Genomic DNA, 11,019 nt, shown 5'->3' on the forward strand with positions numbered 1-11,019 from the left:
GCCTGCGGAGCGTGAAGGATGAAACGACCCTGGAATCCCAACGAGCCAGGCTGGCGCTCAGGAGCATGCCCCTCGGAGGTGACCGCGATCTGTGCGGGGAAGGCAGAGCGAGAAAGCACGCAGGGTAGTTCCATCTGGCCTGAGGGGAAGGCATGACCTCCGAAGGGGGACTCACCGGGGTAGGGTGGCTGCCTTCGCTGCCGCTCAGTCAAGCATGGCCTTGAACTCCTTGCCAAAGCAAGGAGGGAGCATGCAGTTTGTTGTGCTCCTTGTTCCTTCTCAAAGTACGCTGACCTTTCTAAGGCATTTGTCTTGGATCAGAAGAAACAGTCGTCACATCTGTTTCTCTAACCACCGCTGGGAGAGCTTGTGCACTTTTTAAGGCCGAGAGCATGGTTAGATTCGGGTCCATTTGCATAACTCGAGGTGACTTCCCCGTCTCAAGACCCTTCGCCTTAGTCACCTCTGCCTTGCTTCCCCTTTAAGAGAGCTTCTTCCTGTTTCCGAGGAGAGCACCCCGACACCTTCGGAGGTCATTCTCCTGCCAAACGCAGTTCCCACTGCAGGCAAACAAGAGCCAGAGTCCGCCCCGCTTGTTTCTCTGACTTTGCCGCCTGGCTCTCTCACTCACCTCTTCCCTCACAGCATCCTGGTTTCTTTTTTTTTTCTTTTTCTTTTTTTTTAATAAATTTTATTGCCCTGGCTGGTTTGGCTCAGTGGATAGAGCGTCGGCCTGCAGACTGAAGGGTCCCGGGTTCGATTCCAGCCAGGGGCATGTGCCTGGGTTGTAGGCTCGATCCCCAGTAGGGGGCGTGCGGGAGGCAGCCGATCAATGATTCTCTCTCATCATTGATGTTTCTGTCTCTCTCTCCCTCTCCCTTCCTCTCTGAAATCAATAAAAATATTTTTAAAAAAAAATAAATAAATAAATTTTATTGATTTTTTTACAGAGAGGAAGAGAGAGGGATAGAGAGTTAGAAACATCGATGAGAGAGAAACATCAATCAGCTGCCTCCTGCACACCCCCTACTGGGGATGTGCCCGCAAACAAGGTACATGCCCTTGACCGGAATCGAACCTGGGACCTTTCAGTCCGCAGGCCAACACTCAATCCACTGAGCCAAACCGGTTTCGGCCATCCTGGTTTCTTAAAGAGCCACGTGTGCTCTCACTCGGGGCCTTTGCACTGGCTGTCCCTTCTGCCTAAATTATTCCTCTCTCCAGCCCTTTTCCTGCCTGACTTCTCCTTGTCATTCCAGTCCTGGCTTTGGTGTCACCTCAGAGAGATATAAATTCCAATAAACTTCTCGTCATCATTCTGGTTGAAGTCGTCACAAAGCACCAGCCATGGCTGATGGTTTTCTTGTTGGTGTGTGTATTCCGTGTGTCTCACTCCCTCCATCTTAACTGCCACCTGGGTCAGAAACTTGTCTGTCTGTGTCTTTGTGACACTAGAGTGGTGTGTGGGACATAATAGGTGCTCAGTAAACAACTGCTAAGTTACCGCCTGGCACCGGGGTCGGATGGCTGGGGTTTCTGCTCACGCATCAGAGTGCTACTGCAGGGCCTTGGTGAGAGCACAGCTTTCAAATCACTGCACCTTGAAATGGATAGCTCTTGATGAGTCGTCGCATTATCTGTATTGTTTAAAATTCTGCATGTAAAGGGAACTGTTTTGTATATTTCTATATTGCTCTATTTACACTTCGTACAAATTGAGTTCGTATGAAATGCTGGTGCTGCGCCTTGCTAAGGGGTTTTCCACAGAACTAGGCCACTCCGTGCGGAGGATCTCAACTCTGGCGGACAGGATGACACACTCTTTCCCACACACTTCTCTGTCCCTTCTCTTTCAGAAAGCATGCCCTTACCGTAACAGGGACTCTCTCTAAGGGATGGCTGCTCTCCTAGGCCTCCTAAGGGGTCAGGGCTTTTGGGAACATGGAAGGCAGGGCAGCAGGTCATGAGCCCCACAATTGGAAACTAAAGTTGTAGGAAGCGTTTTCCGTCCCGGGCTACGGAGGTAAGGCTGGCTAAGTCCGGAGGCAGGCAAGCAGGGACGCCTCTCTTGGGATTGGTTCCATAGAGTGGAGTCCATTTGTCTGAGCGGAGTAAGTCCATGGTTCCAGTGCCTCGCCGTCTCCACAACCGTTGGTTCGTCTGCTCTCAGGATATGGGGTATGACTCTCCGCCGGGTGGCACCTGGGTGCCAGGAGATCCCTGTGGACTGGAGCCCACCTGACTGAGCAGAGGGAGTCCACCCTCCCTGTGACTGGCCATCATAGGGCTTTTGGTAAGTCAACCCTCAAGGTAGACCAGGTGGATGGTAGTATACAAGGTCAACCTCCATGCCCCAGGTATTCCCCAGGTGGAAAGGCACCTGTGCTACCGTGGTGCTCAGACCACAGGATGATGGCCCAGGACAGCCAGAGGCTAGCTGGGATGCCGCTACCTTCCAGCTGGGAATTTGTATCTGTCTCTCCTTAGATGGGGGACAAGCCCACAGTTCCTGGAGATATCCCTTTGGGTGAAATTTGGCCCTGAATCCCTCAAGCTTCTTTAGCCACATAGCCTGGCCCCACTATAAAGTGGACAATGGAGAGGTTTGGTCAGTTGATGGCACCTTTAGGTTTAATACTATCCTGCAGTTAAACCAGTTTTCCCATTCTCAGGGAAGTGAATGGAGAATGAGGCCTCCTTAGATCAATGTGTCTTTTCCATACATACAGCCGCTATGGCTCGCAGAAATGACCCTCAGCTATATGCTACCTATAAACTCTATCATTGCTACAAAGTCTGAGAGAAAAATATACACACGTGGAAAGAAACATCCCAAAAATGGATAAGTAAATCTGTCTTTTGCCAACATTTGCCAATGCTTGAAGTATTAAAAATGACTGTCCTTGTTTTATAAATAAAGTCTTTACAGGAAAAAAAGAGAGAGAGAGAGAGAGAGAGAAAAAAGAAAAAAAGGAAGAGAGAAAGAAATAGAGAGAGAAAGAAAAAAAGCCCTTAATTGCCATCTGATGAAACCTGCGTTCCTCATGTGCTGCGTGAAATCCAGGAGAAGGCAGGTAGGCCATTGAGAAGACACTTCCTGTGTGGATCCAGGACCACAGCTGCCCTGTCTCTGGTCTTGGCCCCCGTGTGTATCGTGGGCCTTCTAGCCCGTCACATCTCTCTCTGGCAGTGGATGGTTCATTTCTGTCTTATCAGAGCCCTGCTTTCTGGTGTATCGCATCCATTTACTTTACCCTTTACAGCGGGAGCAAGACTGTTGCCAGTGAGTAACGAGCAGCTGCATGTCTTAACCAAGACCTAAGAGCACGGTGGCAGTCAGTTGTTTTCGGAAAGGGAAGATAGAATTTAAAAAGTAGAATAATGACAAGTTTGTTTTTTTCTTTTCTTTTAAATTTATTTTTATCATTGACAGTATTACAGATGTCTCCCATTTTGGCCTCCTCCACCCAGCCCCCACCCCACCCCAGGCCTTCACAACACTACTTCCTGTTCATGGGCTATGCATATAAATTCTTTGGTTAACCTCTTCCCGCCCACCCGCCCACCCACCCCCGCAATTTGTACTTTTTAATCCCTTCACCTTTTTCACCATTCTCCCCGATACCCCTCCCACCTGGAAACTTGCAAAATGTTCTCTGTATCTATGAGTCTGTTTCTCTCCTGCTTTATTTTTTTTTTTTATATTCAATTGTTGATAGATATGTATTTATTGCCATTTTATTGTACATACTTTTATGATTATTAAAATTTTTTTACAAAAGTTTATTCTTTCTTTTTTTAATATAATTTTTATTGATTTCATAGAAGAAGGGAGAGGGAGCGAGAGATAGAAACATCTTTGATCAGCTGCCTCCTGCTGGCACCCACTGGGGATCCAGCCTGCAACCTGGGCATGTGCTCTGACTGGAATCAAACCATTACTTCTTGATCATATGTCGATGGTTCATATGTCCACTGAGCCACGCTGTCTGAGCCAAAAGTTTATTCTTAAATGTACAACAGGCTCCAAGACAACACTTCATTCTAGCTATAGGTGGCAAGACATGTTATGACAGGGAATCCAGATGTTGAAAAAGGAATGGAATGAAGGATCACCATTGCCCCAGGCACAGGAACAGCCAGCTCACTTTTTGCCAGATTTCTTAATCCCACCTGTGGCCAGGGGGCCCCTCCCCACGGCATTTAACTCAAGTTTCTTCAGCTCCTCTTTTTGCTTCTGCTTGAATGCCTTATCTTCCTTGTCCATCTCCTTGGCCTGCTTCTTGGGCTGCTTCAGGGACTTCTTGCCACCTTTGTGGCCAGACATGGCGCCTCTATTGTTCATATTTTTTATGCTTTTTTTCTTCTTTTTAAAGAAAACCCCAACATTTTATGTAATACTAATTTGGTGGTGCTGAACTCCTTTAGCTTTTTCTTCTCTGGGAAGCTCTATTCATCTGTCCTTCCATTCTAAATGAGAGTTTTGCTGGGTAGAGTAATCTTGGTTGTAAGTGATTGCTTTTCATCACTTTGGATATTTCTTGCCATTCCCTTCTGGCCTGCAAAGTTCCTGTTGAGAAATCAGCTGATGGTCTTATGGGAGCTCTCTGTAGGTAACTAACTGCTTTTCTCTTGCTGCTTTTAAGATTCTCTTTGCCCTGGCTGGTGTGGCTCAGTTGGTTATGCATCATCCTGTGCACCAAAAGGTCACTGGTTCGAACCTTGGTCAGGGTGCATATGGGAGGCAACCAATCAATGTTTCTCTTGCATCAATGCTTCTTTCTCTCTTTCCCTCTCCCTTCCTCTCTCTCTCTTAAATCAATAAAAACAATTTTTAAAATATATTTTTATTGATTTCAGAGAGGAAGGGAGAGGGAGAGATAGAAATATCAATGATGACAGAGAATCACTGATCATCTGCTTCCTGCACACCCCACACTGGAGATCGAGCCTGTAACTCACGCACATGCCGTGACCAGGAATCAAAACTTAACCTCTTGGTCCACAGGTTGACACTCGACTACTGAGCCACACTGGCTGGGCCAAACATTTTATTTTGTTAAAAGAGTCTCTCTTTTTCTTTAACCTTTTGCATTTTAATTATGATGTGTCTTGGTGAGGGCCTCTTTTGGTTCATCTTGTTTTGGACTTTCTGCTTTTCCTGGACTTGTATGTCTATTTCCTTCACTAGGTTAAGGAAGTTTCCTGTCATTATTTTTTCAAACAGGTTTTCAATTTCTCCCTTCTCTCATACCCCTATGATGCGAACATTGGAATGCTTGAAGCTGACTCAGAGACTTCCTACATTATCTTCATTTTTAAAAAATGTATTTTTATTGATTTCAGAGAGGAGGAAGGGAGAGGGAGAGAGCAAGAAACTGCCTCCTGCTGCCCCCTGTTGGGGATAAGCCCGCATGTGCCCTGGCTGGGAATCGAACCGGCAGCCTCTTGGTGCATGGGTCAGTGCTGAACCACTGGCCACACTGGGCAGGCTGCTCTAATTCTCTTCCCTTCTAGTGCACTTTGTAACCCAGAATGTTATCTTCCTTTTGGCTTACAAAGTCATTGCAGCTTGAGTCCACATTTGTTCTCATAGGGTTTGTTTGTGTATATTGAACTTTTTCTTTTTCTTTTTTTTAACTTTTTATTTTGAAGTAATCACAGATTTACAGACATGCTCATTAAATTTTCCATGTACACATCAGTATAGATTCACGGAGTCTTATTTTATCCTGGTCATTTACTATCATCATTCATTTTGATGCTCAAATTGTCCCAGATTTGGATAGAAGGAATCTCTTTAAAATAACCTTGAGTCCTGGCATGGCGCCGTCATCTTTTGAGTTCTTCCTTACTTGTTGCTAAAAGGTTCCATACCCAATTTCCAATGTGTTGGCCGGAGGTTCCCCGACACCAGCACGTAATTCTTGGACGCCAGCTGGGTGTCCTACAAGTCAACTCAATTCTGAAACTACCTACATAGGTAATCATCAGATGCTACCGGCTAAGGGCTCAGTCTCCTGAGACTGCACACTCGCGCCTCCCATGTCAGATACCCAGGTTATCCATCACCTATGCTTCTGACACTGGCCATAGATTGGAGGTTCCAATGGCCCCTCTTTGGGTTTGATTAACTTGCTAGAATGACTCAGAGAACTCAGAAACATTTCACTTACTGGATTACTGGTTTATTATAAAAGAATGTAACTCAGGTACACCCAGATGAAAAATGCAGAAGGCCAGGTGTGGGGAAGAGGCACAGAGCTTCCCTGTGCTCTCTGAGCCCACACTCTGCCCCGCCTCCAGTCGTCCAGCAACCCAGAGCTCTCTGAATCTCCCCTTTTGGTTTTTTTTTTTTTTTTGGAGGCTTCATTACATAGGCACGATTGATTATATCACCGGCCATTGTTGAACCTGTTCAACCCCAGCTCCTCTCTGCTCCCTGGGGGTCTGGAGATTGGGGTGGGTCCCCTGGCAACCCGCTTCCACCCTTAGGTGCTGTTCCAAAGTCACCTCATTTACAAACGAAAGACACCTTCTCCAAGAGTTTTAGGGGTTCTATGCCAGAAACGGGGACAAGACCAAATACTGTATGTATTTCTTACTATAAATCACAGTATCACCATAACATGTTCATATTCTACTCTCTTTGCTCCAGCCAGAATCAGCCATTTCTCCAAGAAACCCTGGCTCCATCTGGAGTCGATCTTGGCCCTGGGTGTGCTTTTTGCTATTGAGGTGTCACTGCTCTGGCCACTCTCAGGAAACAGCTAAAGAATACTTGCGAGTGACACCTGAGTGTGTGCACACACACATTCACGTCTAGTTTCTCTATGTCTGTATATATGGAAAGCCACGAGTTCATCCCAATATATTTATTTCTAGTTCAGCACCGCAGGGTTCCTTCTGCTTTTCCTCTTTACGGACTTGTAACTCCTTTTTCTGATAAGGAAGAACCCTGCTCCGACTCGTCTCAGTGCTTTCCCGTAATCAGTCGTTCCCTCCTACTGTGTATCCGCCGTCCTCCTCCCCACGCTCCTCTCCCCTCCCTGGGCTCCTGACCCTCTGCTGGCCGCTCCCACAGGATGCCCTCCTCACCTTTCCCGGGCTCCACCACCCAAGGCTACGTCGCCTCCTCCAGAGACACCGCCTCACTCTGCAGGGCTGTGCGGACCCACGCTGCACCCTCGCTCAGGTGCCTCGCAGGCGTTTGAACGTCTAATGGTCTGTTCTCCTCTGTTCCTTATTTAGATTATGGGGAGCAGATATTATGGCTTCCAGTGAATGGAAGCACAAAGCTCGGCTTTTGTGAGGGTTAAACAAGTTTGCCCTCAACTCCTGGCAGCATTCCAGCGTTTCGGGTGAACTGGGTAAGCAGCATTCCTGCACCCGGGACCTGCGGGCTGAGAGAAGCCGACCCCAGGAGACACCGCACCTTCAGCCCCTGAGCCGCTGGCTCCTTAGTGCCATTGAGTTGTGTGATGTTGATCACCCTAACGGGGACGCCCTTCTGCCTGGGAGTGGGTCATCCTCACCTCCCAGGCGCCTGAGGACAGAGCCCCGCAGAGGCCTGGCTGCCGAGTCTGACTTGAAGCAGGCAGGGACTCCAGTGAGTCTGAGCGTGCAGTTTGGGGAGATGCCTGTTACCAGATCCGGTTAAGGAGGGTTCTCTCTGTTCCTGGTTTGTAAGGGTTTTTTATCATTAATATTTTACTTGGTTTCATTTATTTTTGCATCTTTTAAATATATATATTTTTTATTGACTTCAGAGAAGAAGGGAGAGGGAGAGATAGAAAAATGAGGTTGAGTTGCCGTGCCCCCTGGTGTCAGGATTTTTAACTGCGTTCTGTAAACAAATTACTTCCCTCTGAGGTGATTGTTTTTATCCTCACTCTAGGATTTTTCCATTGATTTTTAGAGAGAGTGCAAGGGAGGGGGCGGGGAGAGGGAGAGAAACATCGATGTGAGAGAGACACATGCATTGGCTGCCTCCTGCACGCACCCGATGGAACCTGCAAGCCAGGTGAGTCAAATCCGAGACCCTTCAGGCCACAGGCTGACGCTAACCACTGAGCGCCAGGCAGGGCTCTGAGGTGACTTTTACCAGGATGTAGAAATCACCGGCACCGTGTCCTGTGATCATTGATCTTTAGTGTTGAAACGGTGTAGGTCGCACACACGATCCAATCCCCCATGGTTTGTGCCTCCGTGAGAGATGTTGGGAACGCTCTCCCTGTGTTTCCTTAGTTACTGATTACGGTAGGTCAGCACCCCCGCCCCTCCTCAGTCCTTCCCCAGCCAAGGGCTACGGGTGAGTGACAGGGTGGGAAAGCGGCTGATTGGAGGGGCCAGTCAGGGCACCTGACATCACTGGTGGCTCAGACTTCCTCCTGGGCCGTCGGGGGTCCTGAGTGGCTCCCCCCACCCCCCACCCTGGCACGGGGAGAGTTGGAGCACCCCTGAGTGGGGAGGTGGCAGCGTGGGGGGAGTCAGGGCGGAGAAGGCTTTCCCTCTGAGCCTTCCTCCCCCTCCACCCCCCCCCCCCACCGCCCCCAAATAGCCACGCCCTCGAAGGTACCATGAGGAGAGAAAAAAACAAACACACGACTTGGGGTCATGTTCCTTCCTGTCTTGGTCTGCTCAGGCCGCCATAGCAGAATACCACAGACTGGGCGGCTCAGACACAGACATTTATTTCCTCACCGCGGTGGAGGCTGCGAGTGCTCCATCAAGGAGGTGCGGGTGGGGAGAGGGCTCACTTGTTAGAAGGCCTCCGTCCTGCCGTTCAGAGCCCCCCTTACGACCTCATTTGACCTTGATCACCTCCTCGCAGGCCCTGTCTCCACCTACAGTCATGCTGGGGGGGGACACAATTCAGTCCATAGCAGCTCTGTATTGTTTCTTACAAAAAAGCATCATGGATCGATAGTCACACTTTTATCTTACTTCATTGTTGCTTTACTGGGAGTGTTTATCACCCTGGGTAAGTTGGGAACAGAAGGAACCTGGCAGTTTGGGGTGGGTGCCTTTGTTTCAGTCCCCCCCTCTTCTGAGTGCTCCAGCAGATGGTGGCCCTGAGCTGAGCCCCTGTCCCCAAGGCCTCCTGCCTGCCAGTCGGGGCCCCGGGGGGCTGAGGAGCAGGTCTGAGACGTCTGGGGCAGCACTGGAAGTGAACCAGTAATGGACGCAACGAGGGTCTAATGACCGTAATTAGCCCAGAGACGTGCACTGGGGACAGACGCGCCCTGCTGAGGGACGGGAGGGGCTGATGGAGGGAAAGGCACTTTGCAAGCAGGTAAAGCGAAGCCCAAACACATGTGCTTGGTGTGGCCTCATCCACAGCTGTGACTGGCAGTGGTGACCGAGGGAGGCACCAGTAACATTTTCGGTAAGCTAGGCTTTCACTCATGCATGCTGCAAAAAGGTACAGCCTTGCCCGAGCCGGTTTGGCTCACTGGATGGAGCGTCGGCCTGTGGATTGAAGGGTCCCAGGTTCGATTCCTGGTCAGGGGCACATGCCCAGGTTGCGGGCTCATCCCCACTAGGGGGCGTGCAGGAGGCAGCCAATCAGTGATTCTCTCTCATCATTGATGTTTCTATCTCTCTGTCCCTCTCCCTTCCTCTCTAAAACAATCAATCAGAACACATTTAAAGATAAATGAGACATATTTATCTCAAGACATATGCCTGGTTAACCCCGGAAGGCGTGGTAGGCGCGTTGTCTCCTTATTCATAGACGTCTGGGGGGTTTCCATTTTTCACAATTATAAGCAGTGGGGTCATGTGCATCCTGTACATGCAGCATTCACAGGGGTCAGTCTTCCTCTGAGATAAATTCTCAGTTTGGAGGCCAAAGGACATACACCTTTTCAATATCGATTAGCATTTCAGAGCCGTCCTCCCAAAAAGGCTGCCCCAGTGCACACACCCTCCCTGGGTCCGGGTGAGACCATGTGTCCCTGGATCCGGATGAGGCCCCGTGCACCTAGGCCCGGGTGAGGCCACGTGCCCCTGGGTCTGGGAGAGGCTAAGCGTCCCTGGGTCCGGGTGTGACCATGTGTCCCTGGATCCGGGTGAGGCCTCGTGCACCTAGGCCCGGGTGAGCCCAAGTGGCCCTGGGTCTGGGAGTGGCCAAACATTCCTGGGTCTGGGTGAGACCATGTGTCCCTGGATCCGGGTGAGGCCTCGTGCACCTAGGCCCGGGTGAGCCCAAGTGGCCCTGGGTCGGGGAGAGGCCAAGCGTCCCTGGGTCCGGGTGAGACCATGTGTCCCTGGATCCGGGTGAGGCCTCGTGCACCTAGGCCCGGGTGAGCCCAAGTGGCCCTGGGTCTGGGAGAGGCCAAGTATCCCTGGGTCCGGGTGAGACCATGTGTCCCAGGATCCGGGTGAGGCCTCGTGCACCTAGGCCCGGGTGAGCCCAAGTGGCCCTGGGTCTGGGAGAGGCCAAGCGTCCCTGGGTCCGGGTGAGACCATGTGTCCCTGGATCCGGGTGAGGCCTCGTGCACCTAGGCCCGGGTGAGGCCACGTGCCCCTGGGTCTGGGTGAGGCCAAGCGTCCCTGGGTACGGGTGAAGCCAGATCCTGGGTCCGGGTGAGGCCGTGCGCCCCTGGATCCATCCGGGTGAGGCTGGGTCCCAGGCCCGGGTGAGACCACGCGCCCCTTGGGTATGGGTGAGGCCACGTGCCCCTTAGTCTAGGTGACGCCGTGCCCCTGGGTTCGGCCGAGACCAAACCAGAGGGAGTCGGACCTCCGTTACCACCATTTGTCCACCATCCAGAGCTGAGGGGTCAGTGCTGAATGTACACATAAGGAACTACTGGACATCGAAATTGGGTCTCAAAAGAACTGTTGGTCCAGGGGGAAGCTCGCTACAGATGATTCATTTGCCTGTCAGCATAAATATTATTGCTCGTCTCACAGTAGAGCGTCGACCTGCAGACTCAATGGTCCCGGGTTCGATTCCGGTCAAGGGCATATGCCCAGGTTGTGGGCTCAATCCCCAGTGGGGGGCGTGCAGGA

At 50.5% G+C, this 11,019-nt stretch overlaps 1 protein-coding gene across 1 annotated transcript; it reads right to left on the reverse strand.

The window, feature by feature from the left end:
- Positions 1–4,144: 4,144 nt before the first annotated feature.
- On the reverse strand, positions 4,145–4,327 carry LOC129149268 (translation machinery-associated protein 7B-like). Its single transcript, XM_054716810.1, has one exon. It carries the CDS (start codon positions 4,325–4,327, stop codon positions 4,145–4,147), a length of 183 nt encoding a protein of 60 aa, XP_054572785.1.
- Between the last annotated feature and the right edge of the window lie 6,692 nt (positions 4,328–11,019).

This window comes from Eptesicus fuscus, chromosome 6, assembly GCF_027574615.1.
Source record: "Eptesicus fuscus isolate TK198812 chromosome 6, DD_ASM_mEF_20220401, whole genome shotgun sequence".
Taxonomy (NCBI): domain Eukaryota; kingdom Metazoa; phylum Chordata; class Mammalia; order Chiroptera; family Vespertilionidae; genus Eptesicus; species Eptesicus fuscus.

Excerpts from the sequence above, each read along its gene's own strand:
- LOC129149268 (XM_054716810.1), bottom strand. The coding sequence starts at position 4,327 with ATGTCTGGCCACAAAGGTGGCAAGAAGTCCCTGAAGCAGCCCAAGAAG.